General features: G+C 32.2%; 1 protein-coding gene across 1 annotated transcript in view; it reads right to left on the bottom strand.

Moving 5' to 3' along the window:
- LOC123662146 (neurexin-1) overlaps nucleotides 1-23,003 on the bottom strand; it is a 241,188-nt gene that overhangs the window by 70,036 nt on the left and 148,149 nt on the right. Inside the window, exons 5-7 of the mRNA XM_045597031.1 lie at nucleotides 14,944-15,093; nucleotides 12,507-12,667; nucleotides 7,791-7,817 (exon numbers count right to left, since the gene is read on the bottom strand). Coding sequence (XP_045452987.1) covers nucleotides 7,791-7,817; nucleotides 12,507-12,667; nucleotides 14,944-15,093 — 338 coding nt within the window. The remainder of the gene's footprint in view (nucleotides 1-7,790; nucleotides 7,818-12,506; nucleotides 12,668-14,943; nucleotides 15,094-23,003) is intronic.

The following is a 23,003-nucleotide window of genomic DNA, read 5'->3' as shown; positions in this document are numbered from 1 at the left end:
TTTCTATTAACATAACTATTTATACCTGCTAACCCAGTAGTTATGCCAAGTAAATAATAGACAATCCAACATTTGCATTTTTTTACAAGCTTCATACTCTTGGTAGATAGTATATTTATTTTCTAAGCTCGTAGTTGCATTTATAAATAAATAAAAGTTTATCAATTTTGAATTAAATATATCCTGGCCAGTAATTTTCAATCAACCCTTTTGCGGTTATTTTCTAATGTACTAAAATAAATATAAAACAATTTTCATCGATTAAGCAGATGGGTGAAGTTCGTCTGTTGTTCGGATCTTACAACTATTCGTTTATGGGTTACATAACGTTAAAGACATCTGACAATTTATTGCCGTCGTTCGAAGCTTAGCCTAGAACGCAATAGAATATTGCGGGAACTTTTGATTTTGAATCTGTACTTACACTAATCTATAAAAATGTACAGATGTCTCATGTAAGATAATATAACATCAGGATCTTTCAGACCGATTATATTCTTGTATACTCGTACATGTTGGTGTAAAAATTTGTAAATATATCTATAATTCAGCTGTTACCTAAGCACAAGCGTGAAGTTTCTATCTTAAGAACTGTATATCGTGTCTCTAAAAATAACTTATATTTTAAAAGTAAAACTTTACTGCAAAACAGACAAACAAGCGGAATGAACAGCACTATATCAGTCGAGATAAAAATTTATAACAAACGGTTTTTCCTCAATTTGCAATCTTACAAAGTCTTGAAACCAAAAGTAAATAAATTCATACGTAACCTTCTGTTAGAGACTGCAATATTCTTAAAATTTTAATCGAAACATCATTTTTGATGTTATGAGATGATAGCTAGGATTTACCGTCACAAAGTTTAACCACCCGGTCTTATGAACGTGTACAGTTGTACACGGTCTACAATTAATTTACCCACCGTACAAAATATATTGAATACTCAGAAGCGAGATAAGCAAAATAGTGGCAACTCTGTACAGATTAATATTTGCCGAGCGAAATTATATACAAGGAGAAAGGAGACGAGCAAACGTAGTGGGACTAATGAGATTTAGTGGCTTGACGAACGGATGAGTTGTTATGTATACGATCCTAGTATATCTATATTTAATCTTATTATATATTTCATAAACTTATGATACATACATAAAGACTATAATGCTAAATTACATATAGGAAGTTTCTTCGTAAAAATTATAGGCTATCTAAAATAAAATAAGTTATGTGACACTTTCAGTATGAGTATAATAATAATTTATGTCAAATCTTTCCCAGTTTTTCTGGCTACGAGCCACATGTTTATGAACAGGACCAACCCCAAATATAGTGTTGTGTGTGTGTAGAAAAAGTATATTAAATAAATAATATAGAAGAAAGAAAATAAAGCATTCTTGTATACACAAAACAAGATGAAGATAACAAATACACAGCCAAGAGTGACACGAACAGAATAAGTTTCGCTAAGTAATGTACGTCTGTTCATCCTTGACCTCAATGATTGTGATTGTGTACCTTTTCCGTTTTTATTCTAGGTTTAAAATTATATTTTATATAATTCGACAAATAATGAATAGGTTATTTCTTTTGTGTATATTGAAATTAGAAATTTTATTATGTTTTATTCTGTTATTTACGTAGAAAAATTATTTTGCTACTCTTATTAATAATGCAAATAATTATTAAAAAATAATTATGGTAGGTATTGTGGTAAATATTCTTCAAACATTGTTTCCCAAAATTCTACGTCTTCTTTCTCTAGGTGTGTACCAGGAACTAAATTTTCACCGATATCCAAGTATTCTTGGTTCTCGACTGTATACGGAAGCCACTTGACGCCCAAGCTGTCATCAGGTGTTGGATCACTGAAAATAAAAACGTATATTATATTTGATCTTTAAACATCCTATGCAAACGGGCTGTGAAGGTGAATTCAACAAAATACTCGGATAGAGTTAGGTAGGTTAAAGGAAAAAAACTGAAATTTATATTCGGTGATTGACACAAAACTACTTACCCATATTTCGCAAAGTTTGTCCATAGTGTTGTCACTTGCTCTATCATCTTAAATGTTGTAGAATTCATATCAACTACCATGCTGGGAAATAGGTAACTGAGATCATCACCATGAGCCACCACTGGCCTGTAATCGAAAAGTTGTTCTAGTCTCGTGAGTTGTGTAAACAAGTTCAGTTCAGACACGCAAGTAAATTTATATAAATAACTTTTATTTTTATTATTCTTTCCCATAATTTTCGCTTGAGCCATGGCCCCATACACGAATATTTCAAAGTTGAGATATTTTAATAAATCATCTAATGTTTCTTTGGAAGCTATTCTATTTTGCATATAAAAATCTTTGAACCTTTTGCCTATTTCCATTTGCGTTTTTAGCGGAATATTGAAAACCATAGCTTCAGGCACAAAGAATTCTAAGAAGTTGTTTGCTTGTTCAAACACTTTATCAGTATCGTTGGCAATTGCGAAATACAATATTCCTTCGTCTGCTGTATAACCATTCATGACCTCAACTCCTTCGTGTATACCATTTCTTAAGACCTCATATGAATCACCGTAAAAGAATCTTTCATTATTACCAAATTGTGATTCATCGACGATACCATAATAAACATTGGTACCTTTTCTTTCAGACTGCCAGTATGTTGTAGGTATTGTGCTCATAACAAGTTTTTCAACAGGTAATGACTTAAAACACTGAGCTATTTCTTTATCGTCTGTAGAATCGCAACCCACTTCTTTAGCTAGTAATAAAGCTCTAGTACGTGGACTAAAAGTAACCGAGAACCAAGTTGTTATAGTACCACTTTGTGTGATAGCTCTTTTAAATAAGCCCTTAGTCATGGGTGAGACTAAATGGAAGGAAACACTTACTCCTCCAGCGCTCTCTCCGAAAATGGTTATGTTATCAGGGTCACCTCCGAAATTTTTGATATGTTTTTTAACCCATCTCATTGCCGCTACTTGGTCTTTCATTCCAGCATTTCCGGGGATATCTTCTGTGTCAAGAGAGAGAAAACCTAAAATTTCCAACCTGTAGTTGAAGGTTACCACGACCACGTCTTTTCTGATTAAAAATTGTGGCCCATACAAACTTTCATCTCCGTTGCCGCTGACAAAACCACCACCATGAATAAAAACCATAACAGGTAGCGGTGTAGCTGGTCTAATGTTTGGGCTGTAAACATTTAAATATAAGCAATCTTCACTGCCATAAGGAGGTATTTCACTTAATGTGAGTTGATATTGATAGCAGTGTGATGCGTGATTTATAGCTGGTCGGATTCCTTGCCATGGTCTTACTGGTTGAGGTGGCTAAAATAAACAACATAGTTCTAAGAAAAATTATGGCTTTTTAGATTTTACTAAATAGTTAGTAACAAAAATCGACAAGGAAATAAAACGGACTTTCATTGCTTTATCTACATCAGTTTTAAGAAGTAAATTCAAGTTACCTGAAACCTCAAATCACCAATCGGTGGTTCGGCGTAAGGAATCCCCTTGAAGCTATAGTAGGGACATCCATATGGATTTTCTACAATTTGCCCTTCTAAAATACCGTCACTTATTTCTACTTGAACAAATTTTGATATAAGAGTTAGTAAGTAACACAACTCCATCGTGATTATTTTAAGAAAACGAAATTACTCAAAATTTAATACTTTAAAAGAACTATTTTTTGCTGCGTAAAGAGTAGGATCTTTTTACGATAACATTATTCAGTGATCTGTGTTCTTGTATTTCAATTTATCCCGAATTTATACAGAATTTGGAGATAGTCATCAAAGATAACATCATCATATTGATAACATATTTTTATGTGGATAACGTATCAAAAAAAAATCAATCTTCTTATTTATAAAATTCTCGTGGCACAATGTTAGTTATGAAATTTTATATGCATATCAGATATGTCTGTCTATTTTTCATATCCCTAAGTTATAAGGGAGAGGGGGTTTTCAGGGTGTTAATAACGCAAAACAACGTTTGTGGGTCAGCTAGTCTTATATATAAAATTCTCGTGTCACATGTTAGTTAATACACCTCCAAAACGGTTGGACCGATTTTTAAGAAATTGTGTGTGCATATCGGTTTGGTTAAGAGGGTTATTAACATATATGGCAAAACAACGTTTGCGAATTCAGCTAGTAAATATATAAAAGCATCACATTTATGCGTCTAAATTTTTAAGTATTATTTATTATTTTAAAGTTGTTAATATAATAATTGAATTACACCAAAATTTTTATACTATGCATTTTTTGACCTTTTACTAGGCTTTTTTTATCAAAAAACTTCTCTGCTAATGTCATGAAGGAAAAGACATGGTACTAATATTAGTGAATAAAACGTCTTAGTTATATAAGTAAGGAAAATTAAAAAAATATATATATTGATAGATTAAAAATATATTGCTCATAAATTTGAAAGACCCATTGAGGCGACTTCAAAAAATAGAAGAGAAGATCTCATTTTTAAATTAAGAACAATTTACGCTTTGGTAACTATAAGATACATAAGTAACTAGGCTAAGATGTTTAGTTCAGAGAAAACAAAATACCCGATTGATTGATCAATTGATTCAACCTGTACCATCTCACAGCTGGGCATAGAAATATTTTTCCATGTAGATGAGTCGGAACTTAATCGAGTACGCTATTGCACTGCGGGATGGTGAATACCCTATACCTATGTCTTCACTTTCCCATAATACTGATGCACCTACCTACATGTAAGTAGGTCACGTTTGTTAATAAAACCACTAGAAATGATAAGACCAATAACATAAATATAAAAGCAAAAGAAAAAAAATAATATGATATTATTTTTGAAAGAGTGATGGACATTTGTCGTTTTTCAACACGAGTTGAATTTTTAGGATCAGTTAACACATATAAACACAACGATATGTTATCTGGATTTATCTTGTAATCGTCTGGTATTGTTTTTAATCCGATACTCTTGATTTTGTGATATATTCTGATATGCTACGATAATGTAAGCAAATGTTATCAAATATGAGTCAAGAATTTCATTTTGCAGCAAGATAAACAGTCGTTTTTTTCTGTATCCAATTTTAAAAAATTATTCAATTTTAAAAACCAAAAACTTTTCATATACTTTTCCTACAAACCTTTTAATTTTTTTTTTATGTCTTTTAACATTTACACACGGTCGTCTGTTCCTAAGGTAAGCAACTTAATGCTAGGGTTATAGGCATCGGCCGACTGATAATAGTTGCACATTTTTTTCCGTAATTTGTATGTATATATAAAAGAATAAAAAAAACTTTGGAAAATACAAAAGTGCACGCCTGATAATCTCGTTTTTTTTACTTTATTGCTAATACTTTCGGTAGTGAAAAATAAATTATAAAATTTGATAAAAATTAAAATTTATGTAAAAATACACTTAAATATTCTGATTTGGAATCGTAAATACACATTATTGTTTTATTATATTGAAATTAAAAGTCGTATATTTTAATCTGTATATCACGTGACCTAATCCACGACCCGCCATGATATGACGTCATACGAACAATAACAAAAACAAAGTTCTGTCAGAGCTGTAAACAGCTAGGTACATATCTATCAACTTTAACTTCAAGGAGTAATACTTGTGCTCTTTGGTTTCATTTATTAAAATGCAAAAAGGTTTTGTAAAAGCGGATAGTACGAATCTGCCAAAAATTGATTCAATGATGGTTGCAAAGTTTTTTGCATGTAACCCACTTCTGTTCTGCCGAATTTCGGAATATTAAAACATCTTTATAAGTATTATTTGTTATATTATACTATTTTTTTTTTATGTAGGTATACTTAATTTGAAAAATAATGTTAGAAAGTGTTAGGTTATGTTTTATTCCTTATGTTACTGCCAAATTAAGACTTAATAGTTTTTTTTAATGCTAGTATTTGTACAGCTAGACACTACACACCAACGATAGCTATTGTAATTCATTATTTTACACAAAAACCAAATATTTGTAGCTGTTAACGTTGAACGATAAAGAGTATAGGTATAAAGTATTGAACTTTTGACGTATTGAACGAGTTCGGTCTTACATACGTCATACACGACTTTTGTTGCTAACAATTTTACGTCACCAAATGGTTGATAGCGTTTTCGCAGAAACAAAAAAGGTTTAAAATGTAATTTAATTTTATGGCATGAAAGCGTGTTTATATTGCCGAAATATATATATTTTTTGTTGCTTTTTATTAGAAAATCAACATTTTGAACTACTTTTTCGAACATAGTGGAATACCCTATTATACGAAAGTGGTGTAAGACAAAGTCGCTTCCCGCTGTCGTACGCAACGGATTTTGGTGAGGATTTCTTCAGTAAATAGAGTGATTCGAAAGGAAGGTTTTATGTATAATAAATGCATAATATAGTAGAGGAACACTGATAGTTTTAGAAGTTTCTAATGTGACGTCGTAAATAAACATTTAAAATATTTATTTTTATATTTAGTATGTGCATTGCACCCGTGCGAAGCCGAGGCGGGTCGCTAGTTATACAAATAAACTACATTGCATTAGACCGTGATCTTCGAAATTACTTAGTTTTAAATCACACGGAAGCGTATAAAAAATAAATGGACTTGATCAGTTAAGTTTTTCATACATACATTTGACGCCGCACGTCCAAGAAATAATTTTTTAAACATTTTTTGTGATGTGTGTGTTGTATTAATCGACTCTCACCCTCACACGTTATATCTAACTCAATCATAGACTGTATCATACAGTTTTTTTAGTTCTAGTGCGATAGAAAATAAATAGAGACAATTTTATTTTAAGAAATCGCTTGATTTTTGTAAGGCGAGTGTAAAGCACAACCTCATCCGATTCGCTTATGAGGCGTACATATATAAATAGATACATTAATTACAGAATCGGGGCAGGAATCAAAACCACAAGCCCCAGAGGAGATAGAAGAGTCACTGCACACTGAGTCAACGGAATAGTCCGCCTACCAAACCTTTGTTGCATGGTTAATGAGACGTGAACTATAAGCCTGGCTCATTTTTTAACGAATTAAAAATGAAACAATAACAATTATCGAAGTATGGAAATTAATTGTTTACCTAATTTTGTACCAATTCTTTAACCATTTCAAACATGATATACCTAATCTTGTTTCATAAACAATTTAATTTGCAATGGCGATAGAATACGTGAGGATCAATTTATAATATTAAACGGATAGTCTATGTAATTATCGAATCAGTGATTGATGTTCTTAATCAGTTATACTCGTAATGACACATTTTACAGTTTAATTATTCTTATGTAGTGGCGCATATTAGCAACATCCGGCAATGGATTCGATTTTCGTTCGGTCACAGTGTTTGTTGCCAAACTCCTCCGAAACAGCTGGACCGATTTTTATCAAATTTTGTATACTCATCTATTTTTTATACCCCTAAACGATTAGGGTGACTCACCAACCCACCTCTAAATATATTTTTTATTTTTTAACAAAATTTTATATACTTACTATATTAGAATTCGGCATTAAAAATACATACAACCCTAAATTTTCACCTTTCTACCATCAACCCCTATTTTTGAATAGCGTTTAGCGGCAAGACAACGCTTGCCGAATCAACTTGTTTACATAATATAAGCCACTTGGGAATCAGATTTAAAGCGTCTTACTTTGTTATAATAAATATTTATACGTGTACAAAACAAAATAAGTTTTTGTACTAGAACAACCATTAATGAAAGTTAAACATTTGCATTTCAACACTTACCCTGCAGAAGCTCGTGAATGGCGTAATCTGCAAACAAACGTATAAAAATTAAAACATTACGTAAGTTTTCCATACGAAAATGTTATTCTTGAAAATCGTAATAACAGGGATAATCTCAATTAACTACGACACTTTTGCTACACGAAATAAGTAAATAGTCGCTTAGGAAATTCGGAGCTTAGCAATCGCTTGTTATATTCTTTGTAGATAATTAAACTTAAAACACTTAAACAGAATCGTATCATTTTATAGAAGTATTTTTAATGACCATCATTGTTTATCAAAAAAGTGTGTATAGTCGAGTCTTTACTTCGAAGATTCCGCATTGCTTGAAGACAAAAGTCTTCGAACAATGCATCCTATCTGTTTTAACATGGACGAAGGGACTGGTTCACAAATAAAAAGTCCCTCAACGTGCAACAGAACGGGCAACAGAAATGAGACTATCTGCGAGAGAACGAAAGTAACCGACATAGCCCTCAGAATTAGCAAGTTGAAGTGGCAGTGGGCTGGGCACCTGTTTCGCAGGACTGCCGCTCACTGGACCGACGGTCTACATAAGATTCTAGGTGTAGCTGGATGAACATTGTAGAAAACCGGAATGTCTGATGCGAACTTGAGGAGGCATACGTCCAGCAGTGGACTGCAATAGACCGAACTGACTGACTAACTAACATTTGAAAGCAGACAAACACATATCCAAACCATAACCCATCTTTGGACTTCACCGTAATCGAATGAAATAAGTGATAGGACTCTGTCTCTAACAAGATAAAAAAATTAAAAGCAAAACATACTTAATACATAGGTAACTGAATATCTTGTTTATTACATGTACAGATATCGATTTTATCATTATAAAAGACATTATTAATTCATTACTATATACTTTTCCCCAAGAGATGAGAAGAGAAGCCGTGGAAGACAGTGCATAAGATGGGAGGATGACCTCAAAATGACAGCTGGCCCAAGGTGGAGACGGGTAACTCAGGACAGGCCAAAGTAGAGATTATTAGACGAGGCCTATGCCAAGAGGCACTGTGATTAGAGACATTACATAAGTTATAAATGATGCAAACGCGTACATTATCTTTAATCCCAGAATTAAGGGCTTTATTATTATTATTATATTCTTTTTACACTCAAATATTGGTTTTTCAAAATAAAACATGGACAAAAAGTGGGGTCACTAACAGCGCCATAAACAAATAATTACGTTCGGTCTTTTTTTTCGTATAGGAATATATCTGAAATATACTCGATCTAGATGACAACTAAATGAAAACTTTTATTCTGATAATCACTTTTTTATTTAATAAACACTAAACTGCATATACCTTAAACACATTTTATTTGAGCGAAGTTGAGAAAATATGAATTTAATCTACATTTTACTGAGAAAAATGTTTAGAAAAATTGGTTGTCTGTAAAGTTGATTTAGTCATAATCATATCTAGTCACAATAAATCGTTGAAACAGCCATACTATTTAGAAATAATAGACTCCAATGTGAAAATATTACTTCGAATTATACAACAAATCAAACAAATAAATGAAGTGTGGTAATCACTTCGTCGAAATTGTTATTACGTAAAAAGAAAACATTTTTACACCACTAATGACGTATTCTCAGAAACGATTTGTCGTACATCACGTTCCATGACCATTTTACTAAGAAATGTTGCGCTATTATGTAATAAATTATCCTATTTGGTCTATTAATAGGGCTTTTATCGTGAGACATAAGTTCCCAAACTATTATACTTAGTATGCCCTTGGCAAAACAGCCCATATATATCTCATTGGAGGCAACTGATGGTGAATTGACGAATCAGTGAAAGGGCATTGTATATATTTTTTTTTAGTGATTTTTAAATTTCATAGCAGTTTCGTGGTGGTTGTACTACTCCGCCGACTTTTCACATCACTCAGGTGGCAAAATACGGTTTACCTGATGGTAAGAGGTTCATCATCATAATCATTTCAGCCTATCGCAGTCCACTGTTGGACATAGGCCTCCACAAGTTCGTGCCAAAAATGGCGTGAACTCATGTATTTTACCCATAGTCACCACGCTGGGCAGGCGGGTTGGTGACCGCAGGTCTGGCCTTGTCGCACTGAAGATACTTCTGCCCGTTTTCGGCCTGTGTATTTCAAAGTCAGCAGTTGGATAGTTATCCCGCCATCGGTCGGCTTTATAAGTTCCTAGGTGGTAGTGAAACTTTGTTATCCGTTAGTCGCCTCTTACGACACCCACGGGAAGAGAGGGGGTGGCTATATTCTTTAATGCCGTAGCCTCACAGCGAAAGTAAGCGGTTACCATAGCCTATTCGCTAATTGCGAAGTCATGGCGGGGTGAGCCGAATCGACACTAGCGTACGCAGTGGTTAATTTTTGTACCAAAGGTCGCTGACATATAAAATCCCACGAATATTTTAAATTTTTATTAATAATAATCTACACAAATAAATAAAATTGGAGTGTCTGTTTATAATATTAAAAGAACCGTTTTTTACTAAATGTATATGGATGCATACACGATACATATGCCAAAAAAACATTTTTCACGATTTTTGTCTGTCTGCCTGTTTGTTCTGGCTAATCTCGGTTTGACCAATTTTGACGAGACTTTCACTGATAGATACTGATGTAATAAGGAGTAACTTAGGCTACTTTTATTTTAGAAATTTATTTATTTTATAACTCTGCGAACTGAACAATATTTTTTTGTTAAATTCCACGTGGACGAAGTCGCGGGCACAGCTAGTATTTTAATAAAATGAGTAACCGGAGTTGCTGTGTCGTTAATTGTACAAAAACTAGCAGAAAAGTGAGTGTAAATTTTATAAATTTTCCAACTACGAAATGGAAAATAAATCAAAGAGAAAAGTTGATAGCAACAGTAAGACGGCGAAAGTAAGTAATAACATAATAACCTTAATTTCAGTATTACTAATAACAGAGTATAACAGGCAATTGGCAATTGGTAAATGTTTTTGACACAATAATATATTATCTAAATTAATAAATTGGAATATAAAAAATTTTACGTGTGAAATTTATCAAAATTCTACGTCTAAAAATTTTACGTGTGAAATTTATCAAAATCCAACACACAAAAAAATTTCGTATCTACTTTATTAAAAAAAATAATAGAAGTTATGAAAAATATTTTGCAATCCTCCTCCTTAGATGACGTGTTTATTAAATTTAAAAACATGTATTACATATTGTTGCACAATATTATGTATATTGTCGATGGATCACCGGATGATGGATGGCTTAAATAAATAAAAAAATGTTAGTTAAAATAATAAATATCTTACGTTATCTTCAAGATTCAGCTATTAAATTATCTTTTTATTTTTATTCTTTACTTTTAATAAATTTTTGGTCTCTACTGTGATTTATAATCGACTTAACCTAGACATTCTACTATATTATTCCCGTGTGGCTACGGCATTAAAGAATACAGCCACCCCCTCTCTTCCCGTGGGTGTCGTAAGAGGCGACTAAGGGATACCACAGTTCCACTACCACCTTGGAACTTATAAAGCCGAACGATGGCGGGATAACCATCCAACTGCTGGCTTTGAAATAGACAGGCTGAAGACGGGCAGCAGCGTCTTCGGTGCGACAAAACCAGCCCTGCGGTCACCAACCCGCCTGCCCAGCGTGGTGACTATGGGCAACACATGAGTTCACGCCATTTTTGGCACGAACTTATTGAGGCCAATGTCCAGCAGTGAACTGCAATAGGCTGAAATCATGATGATGAGACATGTACTTAATATTAAATAATTTGTTTATCAATAGATACTTTTTTTTCTAGATATTCAATTCAAAATAAAATAGCACGTAATTTCGTCACTATATTTTTTTCACATATTGATTGTTGTTTTAACGATAAAAAATTTGTTATTGTCAAATATCATTATTATACTGCATTCAGATAACGTCCTTTAGTAAATACCTCGAGTGGCGCTACCGTCACGCACCTAGCGAATAATGTAATAAATTATTCTATTTGGTCTATTAATAGAGCTTTTCTCGTGAGACATATATTCCCAAACCGTTATACTTAGTACCCTCTTTGCAAAACAGCCCATATATTTCTCATTGGAGGCAACTTATGGTGAACTGACGAATCAGCAAAATGGGGGGCATTATATAACATTGTTGTAGTAATTTTTAAATTTCATTGAAGTTTCATGGTAGTTGTACTGCTTCGCTGACTTCTCATATCACTCAGGTGTCATACAGCTCACTTGATAGTAAGCGATTACCTTAGCCTTTAAAAAAGCAAAACCAGGCGCATGGCAACATCATCACCATATCTTACACAAAATGAAAATATAACACTACTTGAGCTGAGTATTATGATTGTAAACTTCTATAGGATAGTGGAGGCCTATGTCCAGTAGTGGACTGCGAAAGGCTGCTATGATGATGATGCGATGAAGCTTCTATAGGGTTGCGGTACTTCCCCAATAGGGAATCCTCACATTTTCTGTAGAATACTTTCTGCCCTACCACGGTAAACCTATCTCGTTTAAGCCTATCCCGTTTAACTTTGATAACTTACTAACTAAGCAGAAATTTTTAAATTGATAAAATGTATGAAAAAAGTATCGAAGAAAGGATGAAATATTTGTTGATAAAGAATATTTTTTTATAATAACATATATTTAATAATAACAGCATAAGATGTCTTACCTCTTGTATCCGTCTCCTAACAGTTAGTTTGTGCCACTGGTGATCATCGAACCGTGTCTTCGAAGGTTTTATATGCATTTCCTGCTTGCCGTTTCCAAGTCCCATGGTGAGTGAGAGACCGCCATCTCGAACAGCCAGGTTTAGGTAATCAGCCTCGTGACCTGGTAAGAATGTAGAATTTTGGTAAGTTTTCTCTATTATTATTATTATTTTTTGTACCGAAGTATATACTTATTTCAAATTACCTAAGAAAAAGCCTGTCGAAAAAATCCCATTTGTTTCTAATATAATTTTACAGTTCAACTGCAAGCTTTTAATAAGCCCTTTTTAAAAACCCAACAGTAGAAAATTTACAAACAATATCAGGATTTATATTATTTGCTAAATTTGTTTTAACAGTCGCTACAGTGAATTTTGTTAAAAAAATAAAGTCAAAATTATAGGAGATGGAACCTTAAAACGAAAATTAATTAAGTATTTATTATTTTCTTATGAATATATGTGATATTACTGTGATAATTCGAATTGCATTGAAGATCCTAATAATTTAGAAAATATTTTAACCTTAAATTTAATAATGAAATAAAAATTACACGGGAATTCATTACATCTGACTAGCCTGTTGGCGCAGTCGGTAGTGTACTTTTGTAATTGTACTTTCTGGTCTGCGGGTTGCGGGTTCGGTTCCCACCTGAGTGTGGGTATAATATTTGTATTTATATTTCTATATATATACTATTCTCTGTATATCTATCAAAAATATATTTAACTATAACCCGTAGCGTGCATTCCATATAGGCAGAAAGGCACTGCCTACCCTGGCATGTTACTAAAAATGATATATAAAACATGAACATTACAATTATATTTGAATTCATATTTTTGAAAAAGACATAAATTCAAAAAAACCCGCCGTCATATATGCGATATCAGCGCTTCGTGCGCATCGAAGACGGGCCTTTTATGAGACTTCTGCCTATAATCGCATAACAAATGTTAGCTATGACAGTAAGACATTATATAATCCTACAATTTTATAATGTCGCACACGTCATATGGAATACGAACAAAGTATTGTGTTTTTAGCATTGGTCGGTTAACAACGAAATTAGGCACAGCCTAAGAATAACCTGTCAAATTAAATTGTCTTGAATTCGATACCGTTTGTACTAATAATTATGATTTTTGAAACGATCGCATATTCGCAACATTCCACAGAGTAATATTATGATAATTCACTTTAAATTTTTCGTTTGTGCGTTCTTGTTATTAGTGAAAATATTAATATATTAGTGATGAATAAATTTACTTGTGAAATATGTAACGGAGACGTGTGTTTGATGAAAGTAAATAGTGCATCGAAATTCAACATATTCGATTTTACAGATAAATTAAAAATTGTTCAGGCGTATCGATTTAACACATAAATAACAATGACGTTATAATTTTTCATTTATTAATAAATAAACAAGTACTTTCATTAAGCATACAATTTCGTAACTAATTATTAGTGTTATCAATGATTTCCTATGTTTAACACAAACGAAATTATCAGAATTCCGGCCTTATGATATCACTATGTCTATCCAGTAACTGATTTGTTTGATAGGTGTCGGTTGGTTGCTGTGTACGTGTATTTGTATGCCTGCATTATTAGTATAAATGCACTTTACGTGTCCAATAATTTATTTGTCTGTTCTTGAAACTATCTAAAAGCCTCTATTCCCAACAAAATTGAAATAAATTAGGAAAAAATTGCAAGAAAGTAAGTGCAGTGTGGCTGTTCATATATTTTTTTTGACTGCCTACCCTGTCTAAAAACTTTATGCACGCCACTGCCTATAACAGTCGGCTGTTACCTTTAACACAAGCATTAATTTGTTTACCGTAGGAACAGATGACCGTGTATTTATTTATTTAGACATTTTTTTTTTTGATTTTAATATCTACCAAAAGTTAAATATGTTATAATAGATATCTATGAAAATTTATATCTGTTATAAAAAAAATATTTTCAGTCTAATAATTCAGGATTATTTTCAACATTTTATTTTTATGTCCTATGTATTTTAATATTAAATTGACAATAAGTGCATTAAGAGGAAGCTTGGTGATGATATCATTACATAGTATAAAACAAACTCGCTTCCTGCTGTCTGTATGCTTAGATCTTTAATACTACGCAAGGGATTTTGATGCGGTTTCTTTTAGTAAATTGAGTGATTCCAGAGGAAGATTTATATGTATAATACATGCATAATATGGTAGAGGTACACTGATAGTTTTTACAACCGTGTGAAGCCGGGGCGGGTCGATAGTTTTTTATAATGCAGTAACTGAAAGCTACTAATAAATATTCCGATTATTCTTATTTTAATCATTTATATAAGAAATTATTTTATAAATTGCCAGTAAAAAGATAAAAGTCTCAAAGTACCTGTGTAAAACAACAGGCCATTGGGTTGTCTGGTCTTGAAGTACAGAGATATTGCATCCTGAGTACCGACGAACGGTTCCCCACCAGTCTGCGTCAGGTCGTACGAAAGAAACTCAGCGCCACGGAAGGTTGCCTCTGATGGTGCTTTGTCTGAAATAAAATAAAAAATATTGAACCTGTTTATATACATTGATAGTTTCTTCAGATTTTTTCGAATTCGATGGAAAGAAATTGTCTTAAAATATACGTACATGACATAGCATAACATAACAATACACTTTATTGTACACCTAAAACGAAATAATACATATAGATTGATTTTAACAAAGTACAAAGGGCGGCCTTACCGCGGAAAAGCGATACTTGATCATTTTAGATTCTAATAATTTACCATAAAGAATTGAAAGAGTGGCAAACATTACATTGATACTACATTTTTTTTTAAAATCTGACAAATTCTCACTAGAAGTTAAAACTGTTAAAACATAAGTTTAAAAAAATCAGAGAAATCCTCATTAGAAGTTAAGGCATCCTCCACTCACAGTAGACCAATCTGGAGGGTTAAACGCAAAACCCTTTCCTCCATATAAAAAGACTTAATAGAAAGACATCACTTCATATTTATTACATGACTAGCTGTGCTCGCGACATTTTCCGCTTGGAATTTAACAAAAAGTTTTAGTTCAGTTCGCAGTTATAAAATAATTTCTAAAATAAAAGTAACCTAAGTTACTCCTTACTATATCAGCTATCTGCCAGTGAAAGTCCCGTCAGAATCGGTCCAGCCGTTTCAGAGATTAGCCACAACAAACAGACAGACAGACAAAAATTTTAAAAATGTTATTTTGATATATGTACCGTGTATACATCCATATGCATTTAGTAAAAAGCGATTATTTCAGTATTACAAACAGACACTCATATTTTATTTATTTGTATAGACTATTAAACAAACATCAAAGAGGAACAGAATCCCTCAATACTTACAAAATTATTGTAAGAAAAAACAAGTAACAAGTGCGATTTCCCTACGCGAAATTAAAATTTAATGGTACGATCTCGGACCCTGAATATAAAATATATGCTAAGTACATGATTCCTTTTGATCTTCTTGAACCATTATATGTATCACTATATTTTCCAACTTATATTCCGAGATATTTTATTATACTTTGATGAGGAAGAGGGTCGCGTTTGTATGAATAATGTCGTAATAAAAGACCGATTCATTCAACTATTTCATTCGGATTTAAATCATGTGTATTACTCATTTTTAACGTCCTGACATTTGAACACTTTATAGTGATCATTATCGCGTACAGACTTACATTAAAGTAAAATACAGTGAACAATTTTTTTTATATATAATACGATATACTAATTTTGAGAGAAAAAAAATATTGTTTAAACAAGAAAAGATTAATGGTAAACATTAATCATCAATCTATATCCGATTGTTTAACAATTGCAGAAAATTATAATAATTTCAAAGACGTCAAAAATAGCATTAATTTATAATCTATATACATATAATAAAATGGTAGGAAAGTCAAAACTGTACATTGAATATTTTTTTAAAAGAATACTTGAGGTGCGATCTACAATCGATACCGAAGCCAAAAATATAGTTTTTAGAATCTTTGTCTGTTTGTCTGTATGTCCGGGACAAACTCAAAAAGTACTGCATGGATTTACTTCAAATTCGGCACGAATATTATTAAGAAGTCGGGTCAACATATAGGCCATAAATCATGACGCTATCACCTACGGAGAACGAGCAGTGAACCGTTATTTCTTCAACACATTCTGTAACAACGTGTAATCTAACGACGCATATTTGAATATTGTTATTATGTTAATAACCATGCAATAAGCTAGCTTCAAACTATAAATAAAAACATTCTGTAGTATGTTTAGTATCAGCATTGTACCCGTGCGAAGCCGGGGCGGGTCGCTAGTTAATTATAAATGCAAGATAAAACAGGCGAGAATAAACGTATCAGATTTTCGTTTCTATTAAAAAAAACAAACAAACAAACTATGAATAAGGAACTCTTTTGTGCCCCTAATTGATGAATGTACTTTGCAGTTCAAAGCTTTATGCAGTTTTAATCGTATTTAAAGTTCTCGACACCTGAAAGAAGCAAGGATTGATTAATGGTTCCAACTTCGCCACACTCCGGCAAGTTCTGTATAATTTAAGACTTTGTTGCAGAAAGAAATCTATTATAGTTCAATTTGCTACGTTGTTTATTGATTAGAATGTTTCGCTGTGTGTAGTTGAAAACTGTAGATTAAAGAAACAGAACACTGAAATTCACTCGTATAATTTCACTCCAGAATATACACTCAATATATTGTGGTTAATCTATTTGTATATAAATGTACACCTATTTTCCTAGGTCACACTCGGGAAGGGCACCAAATATCGATATATCGAAATATCGATATTTTTTCAAAAATATATCGATAAATATCGGCGATATTTTTAATTTCAAAATATCGATAATCGATATTTATTTTTGAATATCGAAGTCGATATTTTTTTTAATTATATTATATTTTAAATGAATTATTTATTCTACTTTTATTTCAATATATGGTCCGTTTTATCTGTAAATGAATAACTGTAACAGCGCGCGAGATTTTGCGAGTTTTGGTATTAGTGCTGTCTATATCCATCTGTAGTTTGTGAACGCAACCAAAAAACATGTCTATGGGTAGTTTCTTTAGACTTAATTTAAGTGTGATCAAATACCGAAGTGTGATTCTAATGCTAATCTATGGTGTAACGTGTGCGTACATGTTCATTAAGCTGGACCGATTTTGACGGGACTTTTACTAGCAGATAGCTGGTGTAATAAGGTGTAACTTAGGCTACTTTTATTTTAGATTTTTTTTTATAACTGCGAACTGAACAATAACTTTTTTGTTAAATTCCACGCGGACGAAGTCGCGGGCACAGCAGCTAGTAATAATATGTAATTCATATATACAATAATATATATATTCGTCATTGTTATCATAATAATTAAGTCTTCATTGTAATAATATGTAATAAAATTAATATACTTGCCAAATATGTATTAATTTTCAATTTGTAGTAAAAATATCGATATATCGAAATATCGATATTTTTTATTCAGTATATATCGATACTTTTTAAAAATATCGATACTATATATATCGATATATTTTTTTCATTTGCCCATCCCTAGGTCACACCATGATTTAAAAATGACCAAACTGGTATATTTCAACATCTTTAAGGTTTTACAAAATGAAAAATTAAGCTATAGTAAATCTTAACCTACACGTATTTGACAGTTCGCAAATATCAATCACGAATTGAATAAAAGATGGTGTCATTAGTTGAGAAATCCAACGTTAGAATCATAAGTCCTAAAAGTTTTTTCTTTTATTTGTATATTTTTTTACTGCCATTGGTTACTATTATACTCTGGTACGTTGAGCTTGCAATCTTCTTGCTGTATGGTCAACTGAAAGAGATGACCATTGTGAATAGCACACTTTCCACGAGCTCTTTGCGTTGACCACTCGTTGTAAACAACGAGAGTGAACTCTTTACCTCTTTTATTTCTTTTCTTTTTTTTTTTTTTTTGATGTAGAACTTCTTTACGCACGCTTAACTTCGGAAGTAAGCTGGTGAATGCGTGACGAGAGCGTTACGAGATTTGAGATCGGGTGAGGTGAACGGAGCAAGAGAGAGAGGTGCGAGCACAAATCTTTCTCTCTGTGTGGTCTAAAACACATTCGTTTTTTTTTTTAATAATAATTTTTATTTTTCTCGATAGACCAAAATAAATCTGAAATCTGAATTAAAATTAAAGTTTACACAGCCCAGAGACATCTGTTATCTTCACGGTGTATTTATTAAAACAAGTGTACAAGAATTTCTCATTAGTGTTCAGAATAAATTAAAAAAACTATAACTATTTAATTACATTAAGAGTAATTTAAAAATATTTAAGAGTACTGAGCCTTTATCACTTTTACAAAAACACTCAATAATGTCGTTTTGAAACGGACTAAGATGCTGTTTAGAGTTGTAATCCCTCGTGAAATCTAATTTTCAATATTTCTTTAATGCTATCAAGTTTATTATCATTGCAACTTATTTTATAGATACAAGACAAGGATCCAACTTTAAAATATCAAGTTGTCATTCAAACTGTAAAATTCAATTCAATAAATAATTTAGCTGTGGGCTGTGTGGCTACGGCACCAAAGAATATAGCCACTCCCTCACTTCCCGTGGTTGTCGTAAGAGGCGACTAAGGGATAACAAGGTTCCACTACCACCTTGGAACTTAAAAAGCCGACCGATGGCGGGATAACCATCTAACCGCTGGCTTTGAAACACACAGGCCGAAGACGGGCAGCAGCGTCTTAGGTGCGACGAAGCCAGCCCTGCGGTCACCAACCCGCCTGCCTAGCGTGGTGACTATGGGCAAGACATGAGTTCACGCCATTTTTGGCACGAACTTGTTGAGGCCAATGTCCAGCAGTGAAGTTGAAGTTGATGAAATTCGACAACGAGAGTAAACTTAAACGGAGGATGAATAATTTATACAAGTATAACGTCTTCATAAATTCAATATGGAGATAACTTTACAGCTAGTCAAGGAGACTTAAGTTATGATCGTGCCCGATATTTGGTCGGAATGTAAACTGAATTTTAAATTAATGTTTTACTGTTTATATTACCACATTTTTTATCTGAGGCAAGTTATTCACTAATTCATTCATTCATCCACTTAGAACAATAACTACCAATAGTTCCAATATAGCAGATGATTTCACGAATCATTGGTTCTATTACTTTTAACAGTATCGAAAGAGACAAGTTATTGTCTCTGAGATTAATTATATTTGTATGTATTTAACGAAAAAAAAAGCGCTTGAACTAAAATCAAAGAGAGTTGTCTATACTTTATGTCGGATATTTGTAAATCTATTACTATTTATCGTTATATGAAATTTCAGGTAATCAATCAACTTCGTGACGCGTGCTAATTTATATAATTATCACGAGGCTCAAATCCAAATTGTTCAATACCTATACTAATTTAGATAAACTAGTTTTATGCCGTCAGTTGCGACATAATATGCAACATCTCATAAATACGCGTCATCAAATATCACCCAAATAGTACTTACAATATTCCGATAGATGTCATCGTGACAAAGAATTGAACATGACCGCAGGCACATCCCCGCACCGCCATGTAATTACACGTCAACAAAGATTACTCAAAAAAATACTCATTATATCTGGATCATATTTAAATGGGATCTCATTACAAGTATTCGCTTTTGATATATACAACAAACATCAAAATCGGTGCACCCAGTAAAAATTTATAAGGTATAATAAATAACAACACAACAACGTAGGGTGACAAAAAACAGTCAAGCAAACAAGCATTATTAGATATAACTCAAAAATTACTTGTCAAATCATCTCAATTAATGTTATCTAAATTAATAATCAATCTAAATTAATAATCAATCTAAATTAATGTAAATGGACCTACGTGACACATACCACCTTTTGATTAGAAAAGAATTAACGATATCGGTCTACCCAGTAAAAAGTTCTGAGGTAATTAATATACATAAAAAAACAGACGAAACGAGAACCTCCTCCTTTTTTGGATGTCGGTTAAAAAGATAAACAATAAGTGGTCACAAATATCTACCAGAAGATTGTTTTAAAATTTTATTTATTCAACACAATATTTATATTTATAAACATTTTTTTTAAATATCATATCAAAAATATAGACTATAGACGGCGCCACGCTCGCTTAGACCGTATATAAAATCATCATATCAAAGATTTCGATCTAACGAGTACATCGTTCCATAGCTTAATTGGCTAGAGCACCGACACGATCAGTCGGAGATGCAGGTTCGATCCCCGCTGGAACGGTCGATTTTTGATATGATATTAAAAAATGTTTAGAATTTCCTAATGTGTGGATAACACAAAAATAAAATCTTACAAATTTATATTTATAATAAAACTATAACAGGTAAATTTTTGTTCATCGAAGATATTTTAAAACTTGTTTGGAGGGCACTTCGGTACTGATAAAAATAAATAACAAAATCTGTTTTATGCTATAATAAGTGCTACATGCGTTCACGCTAAGACTATCATACAAGTTGCTTATTGAAATCCGGAAAGTTAGGTGTTGTGGACTAAGACATATAACTTGTGGAATACTTCACACTAGACTGAAGCTATTCTAAAACTGTGAGGATACTTAGTTAAGGCTACCCCTATTTATTTAAGAAGTGGAGCAAAATCAAAATCAAAGATACCTTTATTCAAATAGACTTCAAAAGCATCTTTGAAATCATCATCCTACAAATTAAAATTGTAAATATTGTTAAAAGTAAATATAGAATTCGGAATATAGATTTGGCAGAGAAGAATAAGCAAGAAACTCCGCAGATACTTAAAAAAAAAACTGTGTTTAAATACAAAATTGGTAACATTGTTCATGAGCAAAATCTGTAACACTTTACCTGTGAGAATTGGCTGACGTACATGCTGCAGAAATCCTCAAGAGGTAAGCAATTTGCTTACAATGTTTTCCTTTACCAATATATAAAATCGAATTTGACCTTTGACCAATCCTTTAACTAAGGTACCGTCAATACAATAAACGCAATCACGAAACATCTAAGACGCCATTGTTAATGAGACCATCAATCATCATTAATTGTATTGTGTTATAAATAAATATAAGTATTTATCATGTATAAACCTTATCTTTCGCTTTTCAATTTCAACTTCTATTACGATACCATTTATTAAATACTAGCTGACCCCATAAAGGTTGTTTTGTCATATATGCTTTACCCCCCCCCCCTCCCCTTATAACTAATGGTATGAAAAATAGGTGTTGGCCGATTCTCAGACCTATCCGATATGCACACAGAATTTCATACAAATCGGTCCAGCCGTTTTGGAGGAGTATGGTAACTAACATTGTGACATGAGCATTTTATATACAAGAGACTAGCTGCCCGCACAGACTTCGTTCTGTGAAAAGTTAATACAAAAAAAATGTATCAAAACCTTTCGTGGGCTTTAAGGCACATACAAAAAAATAAATTAGCCGAATTGGTCGAGCCATTCTCAAGTTATGCGCTTAACAACATTCATTTTTATTCATATAGATTTTATTAATATCGTACACAGCAAATTAAAGAAATTTCATACAAGAAATTGTTATCTATTACTGTAAAATAGCTATTTCTGTTAGATACGAGTATACCAATTTAATTTAGGAGTCTGAAATTAGAATCGCATTAAAATACTGGTCCATTTATTCCTAATTTCCTCTATCACTTATTTTTTCAATTAAAATTTAAATTACCTTACAAATTCCTATAATTAAAATTATTTGAATTTGATGGAATAAAATAAATTCCGTTATAAATTTTCTTAATGGAATTAATTAACAGTATCGTGAACTAAATAACAATCAAATGTCAATGTCAATACCAACGTTTGTCTCATTAATATTTTGAAAAAGCGTTATCAACCATAGAAATAAATCTATCTATATATATATATATATATATATATATATATATATATATATAATATATATATATATATATAGATAGATTTATTTCTATGGTTGATAACGCTATAATATATATATATATATATATATATAATATATATATATATATATATATGTGTGTGTGTGTGAATGTTTGTCTGTATGTCTTTAATAGAATCGTAAACTATCCATTTAAACATGTCATGAACCACAAAGGTTCAAAAAAACGTAGCAACGCGCGCAGGATACAGGATCAAATGAAACGTACTCCTCATTCCTAACAATATATTGAGGCTAGTAAACTTCTCAATCAATCAAAATAATCGACTTATATCATAGACGTTTTGAGTAACAACTAACTACGATGAAAACGCGTCATACCCAGTTTTTCTCCATATTATCAGCTAAATACATTAAAGTTTTCGTTTAAAGCCTGAACTATGATAGTTCTGT

This window comes from Melitaea cinxia, chromosome 18, assembly GCF_905220565.1.
Source record: "Melitaea cinxia chromosome 18, ilMelCinx1.1, whole genome shotgun sequence".
In the NCBI taxonomy this organism is placed as follows: Eukaryota; Metazoa; Arthropoda; class Insecta; order Lepidoptera; family Nymphalidae; genus Melitaea; species Melitaea cinxia.
The sequence above is the reverse complement of the archived record's forward strand: the minus strand, read 5'-3'. Positions and strand labels throughout refer to the sequence as shown.